The 17191-nt window shown below is 34.5% G+C and overlaps 2 protein-coding genes across 2 annotated transcripts in view; one reads left to right on the top strand and one right to left on the bottom strand.

Annotated features, from left to right (window-relative positions):
- Positions 1 to 11508, bottom strand: part of LOC136042172 (intraflagellar transport protein 172 homolog) — a 222669-nt gene extending 211161 nt beyond the window's left edge. The window contains exons 1-5 of the mRNA XM_065727100.1: positions 11286 to 11508; positions 7373 to 7485; positions 6702 to 6887; positions 3083 to 3167; positions 1900 to 2108 (exon numbers count right to left, since the gene is read on the bottom strand). Coding sequence (XP_065583172.1) covers positions 1900 to 2108; positions 3083 to 3167; positions 6702 to 6887; positions 7373 to 7485; positions 11286 to 11462 — 770 coding nt within the window. The 5' untranslated portion in view covers positions 11463 to 11508. The remainder of the gene's footprint in view (positions 1 to 1899; positions 2109 to 3082; positions 3168 to 6701; positions 6888 to 7372; positions 7486 to 11285) is intronic.
- A 35-nt stretch (positions 11509 to 11543) lies between these two features.
- The window catches only part of LOC136042173 (transcription initiation factor TFIID subunit 8-like), a 46490-nt gene continuing 40842 nt past the window's right edge, over positions 11544 to 17191 (top strand). The window contains exon 1 of the mRNA XM_065727101.1: positions 11544 to 11621. The gene's annotated coding sequence lies outside the window, so the exon portion shown is untranslated. The remainder of the gene's footprint in view (positions 11622 to 17191) is intronic.

The raw sequence follows: 17191 nt of genomic DNA, 5'->3' as shown, positions 1-17191 counted from the left end.
GTAATCACTTTAGCTGCTAATATTCTAATCTTGGGTCTCACACTTCTATTCCAATTCTATCAAACCTTTCTAGCTGTGAGAAAGCACCGTGGGCCTTGGCTATTCTACTTATAGCATCCTCACTGCATCTACCAACTTCACTACTAATACTACGTAAATGAGTGAAACTATCCACTTGATCAATCGTTTTGGAACCCAACAGCACCTTTTCAACTTCATTTATTTCTACTTTAAGCGACTTACTCTTTCTTAACCTTAATTTTCAAACCTATTCTTGTCACTTGGAAATCTCAAAATCTCCGAAAATTCATTCATTTTGCAAACCTTTTCATCTAGGACACTCAAATCATCTGGATATTCTAGGTCTAAGGGAGATTCTCCTTCCCCTTACATTCCATGCTCTCCCATAGCCTTTCCCGTGTTCCTCAGAACAATGTCTACGTTAAAATGATTCACATAAATGGGAAAAACACAACCCTGCTTGACTTCTGATCCAATACGACACCAGCTAATTTTTTACCTTAACAGCAGCAGTATTGTCCTCTTACACAGCACTGATCACCGTACTGTATTTATCTGGTATATCATACAAGAATAAGGCTTCGCTACAGTTCTTTTATCGGCTCAATCAAACGCTTGCTGATAATCAATAAAATTGAGGACTAATGGGGTTTGATAGCTCCGACACTTCTCAATACTTAATCTAAGAGCGAAAATTTGGTACATATCCCCTCCCCTTCCTATAAATACTCTGTCTCTTAAAATTTTATCTATAACTTCTCTAGGTCTGAAAAGTAGCATCAAACTAATTAAGTTGTTTCCTAAAGAAACCTAGTTAATGCCTCAATAATTTCCACAAACGACCTTTTTACCTTTTTTTATAAAAGGAGTTTCCTTTATTACCTTTCACAAGATCACGTTGAAGTGTACACTCAGAAATTAATAATATTTCACAGGCTTGTTGATATTTTCAATTAAAAGGTAATCGCTCTCCTTTTGTCTGATGACACTTAACCGTATTTTGGATACTGATATTTAACCTTAAGTGGTCAAAAAGAATAGTTGGTTGTAGCGTGATATATTTTGACACTTAAAACGAAAAATAAAATCCAGGTTAAAAGGGATCTCTCTCTCTTAGGACTATTAATTTGATACGATCACCTTTGAATAAAAGTACACCCACCTGAAAAAATAACGAAAAGAGAATTCGTATGCCATATCTTTTAACAATTGTTTCCAATTTTATGGTAATTCACAGTTTAACTAAACACTTCAAATACTTCATTTTTCATCTTTGAAGACGTCAAAATCCAGTCTGAAACTCCTTGTTATTTCCCCAAAGCTTCGATATTTCAGTCATGGCGGTGTTAATCCGTGAAAATGAAGAGGGGAGGCAAAGTACATTTTTCGAATTGTAGGGGAGAAATTTTCTTTCAATTTTGTACCAACACACTAAATAAAGGCATTTACCTCAAAAAAGATGCTTCTAAATTTAGCGAAGGGGGAAAAGTCTAGGGAGCAAGTCCTGGTCACTCCATTTGACGCCCATCTTCCATCCTGAGCTTTCGGATTTTTTTTCCAGCATATATATTGAATTCTACACTCGAAAAGTATAATAAATACATATGTTATCATTATTTAATATCTTACGGTTCTTTTTTCAAACCTAGGGATTTTTTACAAGTGAACCTAGGGCTGTTTTTAAAATCTCAGTGGCAGCCTTAGTCAACATTAGTAGTTTTGACTGCTAACTGAACACCTTCAGCTAAATTCAGCAAAACGCAATTATAGTCCAATCAGCCACAATTGATGATAATGTATATAAACTAAAAATTGTTGCATTTACTTAATTATTTTATAACTGTCAATACGGCAAGTTAAAATAAAGAGAAAACTTACGTCTGATTGAGGAATAAAATCACATTGTTGCCACAAGGATAAGAGGTGAGAAACGGACTGAATGTCGTCCCAGTTGGCAAAGACGTTTTCGCTAAAATTTTTCCACTTTCATCAGTACAGTAAAAGTTCCTGTTTTCAGTGCAGATAATGAAATTTGTACCCATCCAAGCACACGAAATGATTGGCGATTTGAATTGGTTGATGGTGTTCTTGAAAAGCGAATAAAAAAAAAATTAAGTTTTAAAACTTTGCCAGTGCTAGTAAAGAAAAATTGTCTTCTAATTCACATACAACGGCTTATTGGTCATACAACTGAAGCATTTACTTACGTCTCAATCACCAACTTTCAAAACAATCCCCTTTTCCCAAAACCTCTCCAAACCAATGTTCAACCTCTTCTTTTTTTAATGATATAAAGGCATCATGGCCACTGCTGTTACCAAGTTCACAGAAGAAAACAACATATGGATAGAAACCGCAATGAATTTGTTTTTAACTGTTTTCTTAAGCCACTAATAATATTTCTTATAAGGGTAAAAATTATAATACTTAAACTATAGTACATTTTCTTTTATTCTGCATATGTTGTCACAGCAGAACATAATATTTATTACCAGCATTAACAGTCAATATTTCTCAGCTCAGCTTTTCTGCTGGAGTAGCACAATGTCTTTCCATTCAAAGCTTTAAAGTCGAAAAAATACAGAAATCGAATACAGCTATGGACTATCGTCGTAATACCTCTTATTTTGAGCTAGTGGCAACGTTGTTATAAGGGTCAAATTTATGCTCATAAAGCTTAAAATACAGGACATTTGCTTTAGTCCTGCACATTTTATTATAAAAAAAAGTTAAAGTTACCTGTCCATATTGTCCAGCTCAACGCTGCTCTTAAGGTGGCACAAAACGTTCCTTCGAAATTTTTCAATAAAAAAAAAATGCACATAACCAAAGTTGTTATGGAGAATCTGTCTAATAGTTCTTTTTCTGGGCTAATAGCAGCACCATTTAAAATGGTTAAGCTTATATTACCGAATGCCTAAAATTCTAGCACATTATCTATAACTTTACGAATGTCAATACGAGAAAACATTTAAATTACGAGTTGACACTTTCAACTTTTTTAACGTTTCAACAAACTTTTTTACATTGTTAACGTTTATAAAGATTTTGACGTTTTTACCTTAAATTTTATGTCTTGATCCACCACAGAAAAAGAATTTACAGAACCATCTGTGTGAGCCGAAAATATAATCGCTCCGTCATTCCTAAAATAAATCATTAAAATATTAATTCGTATGCCTGCCTTCCTAATAAATTTAGTTGGCAATAATATCACTAACAATTGTGATTTTCCCTGATCAATCAGGATACTCTTACTGCCAATCATAGGGAGAACGATGGTAGCACAATGTGTTAACTTCTTTGGTTTTCATCCCTGGGAAAAAAAAACAAACAAACACGCATCCCTGATCATTCTTCTGGCAAAAAATGTAAATTCTATTTTTTTGCAAATAGGAGCTTGAACCCTCTACACTAAGGTTCCCTGATACACTGAATCTGATGTTAAGGTTCTATGACTTTTAGGAGTGTTTCTGCCTTTTTTCGAAAATGAAGCAAATTTTCCGAGTCTGCAACTTTTGATGGGTTAAAATAAACTTGATGAAACTTATATATTTAAAATCGACATAAGAATCCAACTCTTTTGATGCATCTATTGGTACCAAATTTCCGTTTTTAGAGTTTCGGTTACTATTGAGCTAGGTCGCTCCTTACTTACAGTTCGTTATCACGAACTGTTTGATAGCAGAGAAAATCTTCGGAAGCAATTAGACGTAATTAAAGATTATTCAGAAAAGACGAATGTAATGTTAAATGTTTAGAAGTCAGTTGTATTAATTTTTAGGATCAAAAAGGAGGTTGATTTTAATTCTTCGGGAACGAGGTTAGAGAGGAATTAGTTTATTAGGGCTTTAAGTTTAGCGCCTTAAAAAGGATGTCTAAGCATGTAGAAGTTTGTAATTTAAGGGGTAATAGGCTTATAGATATACTTTTAGGAAGTAATTTAGGCCAGCTGCCTGACATAGAGATCCAGAAAGAGTGTTCCTGACAAAAATAGCTTCTCATCTACATTTGGGGTCTGAGGTTTAGGGTTTCGCTAATGCAGCTAAGTTAGAAGTAGTTCAGCTAAGATTTTTAAAAGAATTTCAGGCTTGAAGGATTCATATAGTTTAATGGTACAAAAAAAGATATTTAGGACTTTTTGTTTTATGGAGTGTTAAATTGGTTAGAATTATGAATTTTTTGGAAAAAAATTAGGCTACATAGAGTTCGGTTTCTTAAGTCGGCTTATTTTGAGAGTCTGAAGAGCGGCGGACGTGGTTCGTGGCCAAATCAGGTCAAGAAAATACTTAACCTTTGTGATCTTTCAGAAAGATGGAATGAAGGAAAAGGCCCATTGGAAGATAGCGTGTCAGTATGGAAGGAAGTCCAACGAACCCTAAATGACCAAGAAATCCAAGAGTGTCGAGATCAAATGGACCAATCTATGTCTTTGAGGTTCCACTCCCAAGCTAAGGAGGAGTTTTATTTAAGTTTGGATTGAATAGAGAGGATATGAATAATTTTTTGTAGGTAAGAGGGGACAGCTATGGTTTAGGTGAGAGAAATAAATTTTTAGGGAAGTTTTGGCTGACGGCTGGCTCCTACTTTGGCCCTGTTGCATGTCTGTGTGAATGATAATTTCTTTCTTTCTTTATCTTAGTGTGAAGAGTTGTCTGAGTTATGGAATGAATGTTTTGGAGTGAATCTTATCTCATCATAGTTTCAGTTTGGACTACTCGTACTAAAAATGAAATACTAAGTTCCGCTGTTCAAACAAAGGCAGTATTGAATTTTAGATTTACAAGCTTATTTAATTGGAAAAAAGTTGAGGATGGATCTCATCTCTAAAATCACATTACAGATGAGTATGGATGCCACAAGGATGCCACGCAGGACCATCCGCATAATGCCATGGCCGTGTGAAGGGTCTTGGGGGCACCACGAAGGCGTTTGCTTAAGAAAACACGAACCAATGGAATTAAAGCAGATTTTTTTTTAAGAAAATCTGAAAATGGTTTAGAAACGAATGGCTTAGAAAAATGCCATATGTGCGATAATGCCTGCTAGAGGGTGTCGTGTGTCAGCCATTCAGTGTCACAGGCTGTAAATTGCCATGGAACATCGCACTCTAACAATGAAATGGAAAGTTTCCCAATGGTCACTTTTAGCTCATAGATTTATTCTTGAGAGAAAAAGCATGAAAAACCCTTACGTGTAATAATGCGCCCTCCAGAGGGTGTCATCGGGGATGGTATATTATGTCATGCTGGAATAAATTGCTAGGAGTTATCAGAAGAAATGCTAATGGGATTTTTTTACTCTTTTCAAACGATCGATTTTAATGTAAACGAATATTTTTGGAGGAAAATGTCCGGAAAATGCCATATGTGAGATAATGCTGTCTATTGGATGCCGTTTGTCAGTCATTCAGTGTCACAGAGAATAAGAAAACAGAGTCTCTCATACCTTGTAAAGCTCTTTAAAAGTTACAAGAGCTATTTATTTGACAAAAATCTTCACTTTTTAGTGATTGTCAAGTAAAGTTGTTGAGGTTTGATCATTGAAAAAAATATGCAATCAGCGCTTCAAACTGTGGTTTTGTTCGTTGAAGATTGTTTCAAATGTAAGTGCTAAAATCAGTTTAGTAAAGAGAGTAAAAGGCTCTATTAGTAAAAAAAAATATATACACTAAGAGCAACCCGCAATATTATCTGATAATGCTATGTAATCCTGAAGAAAAAAGCCCTTGAAAGAAAAAAAATCCCCCCGAAAATATCTCTTAAAGTATTATATAACACTGATCTGCATACCTTCATTACGTAGCATCCCACGTGTGCACCGTCATCACGTAACACCCCACATGTGCCCCCATCATTACGTAACAGCCACGTAAGCACTGTCATTACGTAGTACCCAAGTTTGTGCTGTTCTCAATTATAATTTGGGGTTCCCCACGGGCCCATGAAGCGTGGCGTGTCATGCGAGATTGTGACATTCCCAATAAATCTACTATGTCACGTAAGATTACGTCATCCTCAAAAGTAAACAATACCCTATTACGTAACAACCAAAAGTAAACAAATCCTAATACGTAACAACCAAAGTAAATCCTCTCTATTATGTAACATACAAAAGTAAATAAAACCCGTTATGTAAGTGACACATGCATTTCTTAGAAAACGTTCCCCATGACGTACCATATACCTGATGGCTGTCATGGAATGACGGGATAAGGATGCCTTTAAAATCAGCGATAACGATGCCTTTGGAGTGCCTATGACGTCACTACTCGTTAATCCATGAGCTTAAATAAGCAAAACTAATTAGTTAAGTTTGACTTCGCTTTTCATCGCTTAAAACTAAAACATTAACAATCTGTTTATTTTTAAATAGAGCGACACTTCCAAAGGAAAACTATGCCTTCTTAAGCGGGTTGGTGGCATCAATGTTTTGCTTTTTCTGCTGATTTTCACCCATGTTTTTACTTTTTAAATTTGGCACCCGCTACTAGCAAAAACTTCGTAACTGTATATCCCGGTCTTTTTCATTCAAAATTTAATTTGCGTTGCACACTTTGCAAGATATATGTGTGCAGTTGATTGTCAAACCAATTCGAACATTCATATTTCCTTTTCATTGTCATTGGCACTTTAGTAATGAATATCTTCTGCAAAAAAAATTCAAAAATTTTAACTTACCTAGCATCTAAATATATACACGGTGCTGCTGATGAAAGAAGAATCTTGGTCTTGTACTTTTTGTCACCGTAAGTTTTTAAAGTACCATCCTCTTGTGCAAAGACCAAAGGGAGAGTTTTGCTCCAGAAAATGAGTAGAGGTATTGCTTCCAAGGGTAGTTTTCCACTTATACTCTTCTTGAAGCCCCTAATACAAATACATCACTATAAATTATTCAGATACAGAAAAATAAATCTTTAAATGACGAAAGATTCTAAAATAAGTTTTAGAAAAAAAAACTTTTCTCATCAGTAACGAATCCAGAGGACTTTCAGAAGACAAACATCAATACAACAACTATTCAAAATATTCTTATTTTTGTCGAAGTCTAACTGTAGAAATTAGTCGCCTGAAAGCGGTTTTGCCAAATCTGTTTTTCCAAAAACCAGACATTATTACGTATAGGAGGGGGTACAGGAGGGGGTTACCCCCTTCTCAATATCTCACTCTTTACGGACAAAATAATGTCATATAGCCATGCTTTAATTGATTCTTTTAGTAATTTGTTATTAATGTGTTTTAATTTGAATCTCTCATGACGATGCAAAATTACGTTCGACATCAGGTAAATGAGAGGGGAATCCGGAAACATTTTTTGGGACATTATATTTAAAAAGAGATTGACAACTCACCATTCATTACCAATTCTGTATATTTTAATATATAGGTCTGACTGTCCAACAGCTAGTCTTGAGCCGTCTGATGAGAAACAAAGCGATACAACCTTGATATCTTCAGCGTGCTTCTACAATAAAGAAGATTATATAAGAAAAGACGAACAGGTATTTGTAAGACCTCCCCTGTTCTTGCTATCCTCCCTCAGACCTTTCTTCACTACCCTTAACTTTCCTAGAAATACAATATTGTTTACAGTCTTTTCGAAGCCTTTAAATTAACATGCTGATTTTGAAAAAAAAATTATAAATAGTTATAATTACTGCTTTGTCTTGGGTCATAGTAAGTTTTCAATCAAGTGGTAGGCAAAACTAAATCTTTCGAACTGGGGAAAGGGGGCAGTAGCCCTTCCTGTCATAATTACTTTATGTCTTTTTAAGTCTTGTACTACGTTACTTCACTCTTTACCATTTTTATAACTTTTTAGTTTTATTTCATTTCCTTTTTCTTCCATTATTTTACCTTTTTTTAACTAAAAAAGTCTTTATAGGTTGCGGCGTTCTTTGTAATCCCTCTGCGGAAAAGTCTTAGTAACGTATTATAATGTACACTCTCTATTATGGACTTCACAAGTAAACCAGTGTAATCAATTGTCAGATAAAGAGAACAAATAAAAAGCCATAAAAAATTCTTCTTTGGAACTAGGATTCATTTGGTATAGTACTCAAAGCTTGCTTTATTTTCCTTTTTTTCTGCTAGTCAAACTACAATTGCATTGGAGGCTGTACAACAGCTTCCATATTGGCAAGGTTCTCCATCAATAAAATTAGTCACAGCTTCTCCATCTTAAGTGGTCAGTTTGTTTTGTTTATTTCCTAGTTTCAACAGGTTTTTCAAAAAATCTCATTTTCGTCAAAAATTCCAAAACAACTGAGGAAAACATTATTGGATCCAGGATTCTACTGATGTGGGGGGAGGTGGGAGTGTCCTGATTCTTCCGAGAAAAAGGACAATTTAATAAGAACTGGTTTTGAAGCACATTTTTAGAGACAGCTCATTTCTCTTAGTTATATTTTTCCGTACCACCATGTCTAGTAAGGATTCTTAAAGATCATATTCAATAATTTAGACATTTCAAAGGCCCTTTTCACAATGGGAAAATTCGGTAGTTCAAGAAAAAGTTTCAACCAATTTTCAGTGGTTCAGTTACTTTTTATTGAAAACTATATGTATTTTCAACAGTGTGCTTTAATCTTCCAAACCATCGGCGAAAAATAAAAAATAAAATAAAATCAATACAGCAATCAAGATAACTGGAAAAAAGTAATGAAATAAACTGAGTGTTTAAAACATAATTCTAATCCTTAGAAATCTCAGCTATTGAAGATCCAAGATTTATCAATAGTAATTTTTATCTTTGAATGTTATACGTGTAAGAAAAAAAGTTTTAAATGTATTTGTTTTTCAGTAAAGCGCAAATGATGTAATGGACTTTAAAAGGCATTCGTTTTAATTTTACCTTGAGAATCCGTTTTAATTGTTTCTCCTTTTAGGATTATTTGTTTGTCTATATCACAATATGTTTTTTATTTGTTTGAAGTAATTATTTATTTAAATTTTTATTTGCCATGGGTTTCATTTATTCTTTGATATTAACGTCTGGTCGTTTAAATTTTAAATTATTATAGTACTTTCTGCTTGTATTTCTGTTCGTCTCAAGCTTTAATATGGCTCTTTACTTTTTCTTTAAAAAACTTCTTATCGGGAATTTTTTTTTAAGTGATGTTTGATCGTTTCTTAATTCCGAAGTAATATTATTGATTAATATAAGGATTATTCCTCCAGTTTTCGGGTTTGTAGCTTATGAAGAAAAAATAGATTCTAGTTTAAATTCTTAAGTTGCATAATGTGATCTGATCGTTTGCTTTGTCTGTATTCAATATAATTATTGCACAAATTCTGTTCAATTTGAAATTAACGTTTGATCAGTTTTTTTCAGTAAATTTCTGATCAAGCAGCAATTTCTACATAATATACTGAAAAGAACATTCACTGAAAGTTTCAACTGAATACTGTTAGCCACTCTTTTGAAACTCAGATATACTTTTTTGACAAAAGGAGAATATAGTGCCTGGGTAAATATAGTGCCTTAAGATTTAGTTCAAAACACACCTTAAAATTCCTTGAACGTTGGTAAAGGTAAAGAATACGGCATTAGACTTTACAGTCCATACCGGCGGTGCTGATCTCTGTTTCTCGGCCCTTCAGCCAGGAAGTGCAATGGGGGGTTGGGAGCCAACCATCCTGTGCTTTCACACACCCTTCCTGTTTATCTTCTCCAGATTTCTCCAGGTACCCATTTAGAGCTGAGTCGACTCCGGCTGAGCTTACAGAGTCACGCCACTGACCCCGTCCTAAACTAAATATTTGGGTACACTAGGATTCGAACCCTCGCCCTCTCAGACAACGGATCCAAAACCAGCGCACCAATCCACTCAGCGAGGACGGCTCTGCCAGGAAAAGACTCACCCTGAACGTTGAACTAAGTAAAATTAGCAGTTCCTGAGATATTGCAGATAAAACTTTTGATCATCTGGATGCACAGTGTCTTCTAGTTTAGTTCAATAGCCTGACACCTTAAAAAGCCCATTTCTCCACTATTTAAATTTAGCACTATTAAAAAGAAAGACAATAAGAGATCAAAGACCCCACTTTGATATCTCCTGACCTCCGAAGTGAAATGCCAAGTGAAAACTGAGCGTTTTGACTGCAACTGTTCCTGACAACTCGTTGCAGCACTGAGACGGATACAGCCAAGCACGCTCCTTCTTCACCCCAATGTACTTATAAGCACAAACAACAAGAAGAACAATAGGTATTTTTTTTTCGTAAGATAGTGGAACTTAAGCCTTAAATTCATGTTTCGACCTTATATCCAAGGATCATTGTCAGCAAAATATAAACGAATATATAAAAGAAACTTAATTTAAAATATAGCCATTAAAACTAAAAATTTCAATTTTTTTATTTAAAAAACAATAATTTTTTTTTCTTAGTTTTAATGGTTGTATTTTAATGTGCATACAGGTTCGAAATATTCGTTTTAGGTTAAAGTTCAACTGTTTCTAGAAAAATATACCCTATTGTTCTACTTGTTGTTTGTGTTCATGACGGAAAGGCAGTGTGGTCTTCTTCACTATTTACCCATATGCTTGTAAAATATGCTCTTTATCCCCGCTCTTAAAGCTACAGTCTCTTTTTAGGTGACAGTAAATTGATTCAAGGGCAGAGATTTAACTTTCTATTTTTCCAAATGTTTTCACCTGTAAAAACAAACCACTTTAACTTGGCTATGCAGTAGCTGAATTCTTTAACGCATCCCCCGTGTTTATTAAGAATGTCACTCAAATGAATACAACTCTGACCTTGAACGATTTTACTGTCACCCACTATTACCTCTTAAGCAAAATTTATTACTAGTCTAAGCAGTTTTGTCTTCTTAGCATTAATTTTCAAATCTATTCTTGCGCTTTGAACCTCCGAAACCCTTAACAGCGATTACGCATCATGTAAAATGATCTATAACTGATAAAGTAAAACTAATCTACCAATAAAAAATAAATTAAGATTCCTACTGACCTTATACAAACCAGTATGACCAAGGGCACAATTTTGCGAAAATATAGAGAAGACAACAAAAATTTTTTTATCATTTTTTCAAATGAAGACATGAAAAATGGTATGTTCCTTAATCTACAGGGTGAATTTTTTGTAATACTTTTTCAACCAAAGTATCAAAATAGGATAGTTTTAAAATATTGGGGGCAATTATCTCCCCCCCCCAAAAAAAAAGATACGGTCAAAGGTGAGATGTCAACTTCGCCAATGAAAAACCACTTTAAAGTAATAAGAAAAGAACTAACGAGATACCTCTGCATGTTCAGCTTTTACGGAAAATTTGTCTTGAACTGTTCCTGAATCGTCACAAAGATATATTGTTTTTGCACCGTTAGTGATGGCAAATCGCTTGCCATTCGTATCCCATGCAGCAACAGGAAAATTAATGTTTTCAGCTTTGGTGTTTTGCTGTATTTCAAACGTTTCCATTTTCAGAATAATAAGACTATTTGTTGATAAACATTCCCATGACAACATAAATAGGTAGCCTCGTAGTTTTCTTATGTAGATGCCGTGTCAAAATCTCAAATCAGATAGAAACATGTTAAAAACCTGGATACTAAATAATCATATATTTACAATCTGTCAGTGAGTAGGCCTGTACATTTCTCTACTCAGAGAAACTGTTGCCACTATTATTCCTGAGTGTAAAATAGAATAAGTTGAATTTTTAGTGTTTCTGTTAATTTGTAATGTAGTTCATATACTCAATTTGATCTGTCTTTTATGTTCTTTAAAAATAAGTTGATCTCTTTCTTGATATTTTTTTTTGTGCCCTTGAAGTCACACCTTTTCTGTCATTACTTTTAAGTAAAGGATGGCTTACCAAGAAAATATGAAACTACTTTGTAACTCAAATACTGGGAAAGCAGAGATCTCTCCATTACTGAGCTGCAAAGTTGGTAAATATACCCCTTAATGCTGTTTTTATGCTATTCCCAAATATAATGATGTCTTTTCTTATGCTGTTTCATAGTTTATTAATTTCGTTTGGGGCGTACTCCATTTTCAGCCCATTATAGGGCACAAAAAGGTAAAACAGTCCATAGTTTCCAAAAGTTTAAAAATATGGTAAAATTTTAGTTAATTGACTTCTTGCTATCTCAGAAACGGTTTAGGTTAGGAAAATGAAACTTTCAGGGATGAATCTACAGACAAAAGTATGTCCCAGGAAGGTATTTTGAAGCAACTATCTCCACTCCTTTTCCCTTTAGAGGGCCCTGACCTTTGATTACCTTTAAAAATATGTGTGCGATAAAAGCGAAACCCTGCAAAATAGATCTTCTGCTTAGTTGAAGTACAACAAAATTGTTTTCAGCTCCATAACTTTGCTCAATTCCATTTTATAAGGTTTTAAATATATGCAAATACATTTCCTAAATTTTGAAAAAAAAAAACATTGATATGGCTCAAAATTCTACTCAAATAACAGGAATTGTATTTTGAGAACTAAAGGCAGAGAAAAAGCAACTAGTAACTGAAAAGTAAGGTAAAATGTTGTTTTGTCAAAATTTCAATAGGTATAGTCATGGTACAGTCATGGTATAATCATAGGTACAGGTAAAATGTTACCTGTCATGTAGGCAAATTTCAGGGCCCTCTAGAGGGAGAAGGAGTGGAGGCTGGTACTTTAAAATACCTTCCTAGAACATACTTTGGCCTATAGACCCATCCCTGAAAGTTTCATTTTCCTAACCTAAACCCTTTCCAAGATAGCAAGAAGTCAATTAAATAGAATTTAACCCTCCTTCTCCCTCTAGAGGGCTTTGAAATTTGCCTACATGACAGGTCTATTATACCTATTGAAATTTTAACAAAACAACATTTTACCTTAATTTTCTGTTATTAGTTGCTTTTTCTCTGCCTTTAGTTCTAAAAATGAAATTCTTGTTATTTGAGTAGAATTCTGAGCCATATCAATGTTTTTTTTTCAAAATTTGGGAATTATATTTGTATATCTTTAAAACCTTATAGAATAGAATTGAGCAAAGTTATGAAGCTAAAAACAGTTTTGTTGTACTTCAATTAAGTAGACAATCTATTTTGCAAGGTTTCACTTTTATAACACATATATTTTTAAAGATTATCAAAGGTCAGGGCCCTCTAGAGGGAGAAGGAGTAGAGGTAGTTGTTTCAAAACACCTTCCCCGGACATACTTTTGTCTGTAGATTCATCCCTGAAAGTTTCATTTTCCTAACCCAAACCCTTTCTGAGATAGCTAGAAGTCAATTAACTAGAATTTTACCAAAAATATGTTGTAAAAAAGAAACTAGTGCAGGGTTTTTTAAACATCTTTCATTTGTAACCCCATATATAATTACAAGTTTCTTGGCAACCCAATATAAGTAGCCTGTAAAAGAAAGATAAATAAATATTTTTTGATGATAACAGTATGCATATACACATGAAAATGGCCTAAATAGGCTAGTTCTAGCATTCATTTAGAAACATACAAATCTAAAATTAAAAATAGACATGCCTATTTTTCATTGCATAATAAATTAAATACTGGTAGAATATTTGACACTGCTGGATTTAAGACCCCTACAACATTTTTTTTAGCAATGAATAATATTAGGATTTGTGGTAAAATTCTAATTTAGCCACTTTTCTTTATTTTGGAAAGGGGTTAGATAACTTTCAGTAATGAGTCCAGGGTCAAAAACATACTCTAGAAAAGTATTGCCAAGCTTCTTGATTTCTAAGTCTTAGAAATCTGCCTACTTGACAAGTCTATTATATATTGAAATATTGACAAATTTATATTTTACCTTTATTTACAGTTTTCAGTTTCTTTTTCTCTCGTATTAGTTCTGAAAAATTCAATTCCTGTTATTTGAGTAGAATTTTAAGCCATATGAATGTTTTTCTCTCTAAATTTAGGCATATATTTGCAGATTTTGAAACCTCATAAATTGGGATTGAGCAAAGTTGGAAGCAGAAAACAATTTTCTTGTAGGCTACTTCAGTTAAGCAGAAGATCTGTTTTGCAAGGTTTTATTTTTATAATACAAAGATTTTGAAAGGTCATCAAAGGTGACTTCTCTCTGGAGAGAGAGAAGAAATAGAGGGAGGTACTTCAAAATACCTTCCTAGAACATACCTTAGTCTGTAGACCAATCCCTGAAAGTTTCATTTTTGTAACTTAACCCCTTTCCAAGATAGCACAAAGTAGCTAAACTAGAATTTTACCAGATTTACTACTACTACTACTACTAACAACTTACTGCAGCACAAAGCTGACTGAGGCCAATACAGCTACACATGCTGCTTGTTCATTCCAATCTATTTGTTCAAATTCTTTCTCTTTACACCCTCACAGGAAGTCTGCATTTCCTTCAAATCTTTCTTTATGACATCTTCCTACCCCAGACAAGGACAACCTGGGTTTTGTTTAGTCCTAGATGGTTGGCCATAAAGGGCAATCTGTCATGCTTCATCTGCAGATTATGCCCTAGCCATCTCAACCTTTCTTTTGTTATAGCCCTAGAAGGTGGGATTGAACCACATTTTTATGCAGCCTACTGTTTGTAACATGGTCAGTCAGCCAGGTACCCAAAACAATCTGTTGGCAAATTTTTCTGGAAAACGTGTAGCTCTGGAAATTTCTCTGAATTTTCCTCTGCTTTATGAAGCAGACCTGTTGTAGCACAGTGGATTGGTGCTCTGCTTGGCAATACGGGGCCCAGGGTTCAATCCCCACTGCAGCAAGGTTGGGCGACAAGCTTGCTGCTTGTTCCTGTAAAAACACCCAGCAACTGAAACATCAATTTGACACACTATGCACCAGCAGTGGCTCTGGAGGATCTTTATCCTTATCCTTTATGGAGCACCCCTGCTTCAGATCCATATTTGACCACTGTCAGTGCTGTAGCTTCCAAAATTCTTATCTTGGTTTGCAGACTTAACTGTGAAAAAACACCATTAACATCTACTACTTCTAATATCTTCACTGCCTCCCATCATCCTTACTAATAGTACTACCAAGGTAAGTGAAGCTGCCCACCTGATCAATCTTTTTGTTACCCAATGTCACCTTTTCATCTTCACTTATTCCTAGCCTGAGTGACCTAGTCTTCTCTAACATTATTTTTCAAATATAGTCTAGCACTCTGAACTTGCAAAACCTCTAAAAATTCATTCATTTTGCTCACACTTTCATCTAGGATGTTTAAATCATTTGTATAATCTTAGTTCAGGAAGTTTTTCCTCCCTATTTGGTTCCATAGTCTCCCATTGCTTTTCATGTGCTCCTTAAGACAAAGTCCATCAAAACAATCCATGTAAAGGGGGATAGAACACAACCCTGCTTAACTCCTGATTTAATACAGAACCTGATGCTAACCTCATATCCTACCTTAATGTAGCAGTGTTATTCTTGTGCATAGCAATAATCACTTTAATGTACTTGTCTGGTATACCATACAAAGATAAGACCTCTGCTAAAGCTCTTGTATCAACAGAATCAAACACTTTATCCTAATCTCTAAAACTAAGAACCAAAGGTGTTTGACAGCTCAGGCATATCTCAATTATTAACTTAAGAGTGAAAGTTTGGTCAACACATCCTCTACCTTTTCTAAAACCCTTCTGTTCTTCTTTTAGAACTTTGTCTACAACATCTCTCAGTCTAAAAAGCATCATATTACTAAGTAATTTGCTACTCACAGAGACCAGACTAATGTCTTGATAATTACCATATTCACTCTATTCACCTTCCTTATTCGTGGATTTAATTCACATTTTCCTGGAATTGTTAGGTATCACAAACCATTGTGGAAATATTTTCCACAATGGTTTATCTTTTCCTGCAACTCTATCTCAGTTTAGCACAATCTCAAAATGTTTTGCTAGTCTCTCTTTAACTTTTTCCATGTCCCTAATTATGGTCTGTTCCTATCTCCTAGACTGAGACATGTCTGGATTGATTACTCCCTCTCAATTTATTAACATACCAGTACAACATTTTACTATTATGCTGTCTAGCAGCAACTTCCAGATCCTCTGCAATTATATCCATGGATTCCATTACACACCTCCTTAGTTGATATTTTAAAGCTTTCTCTACATTCCTTTTGTCTTCATATGATCTATCACTCAATTCATTCTTGTACAAGCCCCTTCTCCTTTCTATTAAATATAAAGCTTTTTCCATCAACAACTTCAAAAATTGTTTTTCTAAAATCATTCCAACCATCTTCTACATTTTCAAATTTTAAACTCAAAGTTTAGTATTCACCTGTTCCTGGAAACTTCTCTCAAATTCTCACCTGCATGTCTACCAACATCATAACTTCTTGGGAGGTAGTTACCCTTCCAAAAAATTTCAGCTTTAAATTAACCCTAGACACTACTAGATGGGATCTTCAATTTAATATCAATAACAGCACTCTTATATACCCTGATACCTTTTATTGATCCTACCAGCCTTTGGTTTACTGTAACATAATCAATGAAGTTTGCTGTCTTATCATCATGTGAAGACCATGTTAACTTATGGGCCATTTATGTCCAAAAACTGTATTGGTTATGACTAGATTGTCATCCATACAAAATTGCAAAAGTCAGTAGCCATTACTGTTTTCTTTTGTTATGCCAAATTTATTCAGGCTAGGATACCATCTATCCCTATTTCTACCAACATAGGCATTAAAATCTCCTAGTAAAACACCATATTTCTACCTGGGACCCTGTCTATTTCCTCCTGTAACTGTAAGTAAAATTTATCCAAGTCACTGGTATCCCTGTCAGTTGGTTCTACAGGAATATATACTGCTATAAGTGATACCCTGTACTTTTTTGTCATAAAATGAGCAATTAGTATTCTGTTATTAAAACCTTCTCCACCTAAACAAGACTTAGCAGCTTCCTTAGTCATCATGAGCCCTATTCCCTGTCTATGTACCTCATTGTTCCTGCCTAAGTAAACAAATTATATATCACCAAATTTCATGTTTCCTACCCCTGGGATATGAGTTTCTGGAATTCCTAATAATTCCAGTTCAAACCGTCTAAATTTGTCAGTGCAAATGTTGATACAATAGTCATATTTTTAACATTGTAACATTCCAAGTTCCATTTTTCCTGTTCTTTAAATCATTGAAATTATTTTGGCCTCAGGAAAAGCATTGATCCCAGATACCAATGCAGGACATGG

The sequence above is a fragment of the Artemia franciscana genome, unplaced genomic scaffold, assembly GCF_032884065.1.
Source record: "Artemia franciscana unplaced genomic scaffold, ASM3288406v1 PGA_scaffold_74, whole genome shotgun sequence".
Taxonomy (NCBI): domain Eukaryota; kingdom Metazoa; phylum Arthropoda; class Branchiopoda; order Anostraca; family Artemiidae; genus Artemia; species Artemia franciscana.
The sequence above is the reverse complement of the archived record's forward strand: the minus strand, read 5'-3'. Positions and strand labels throughout refer to the sequence as shown.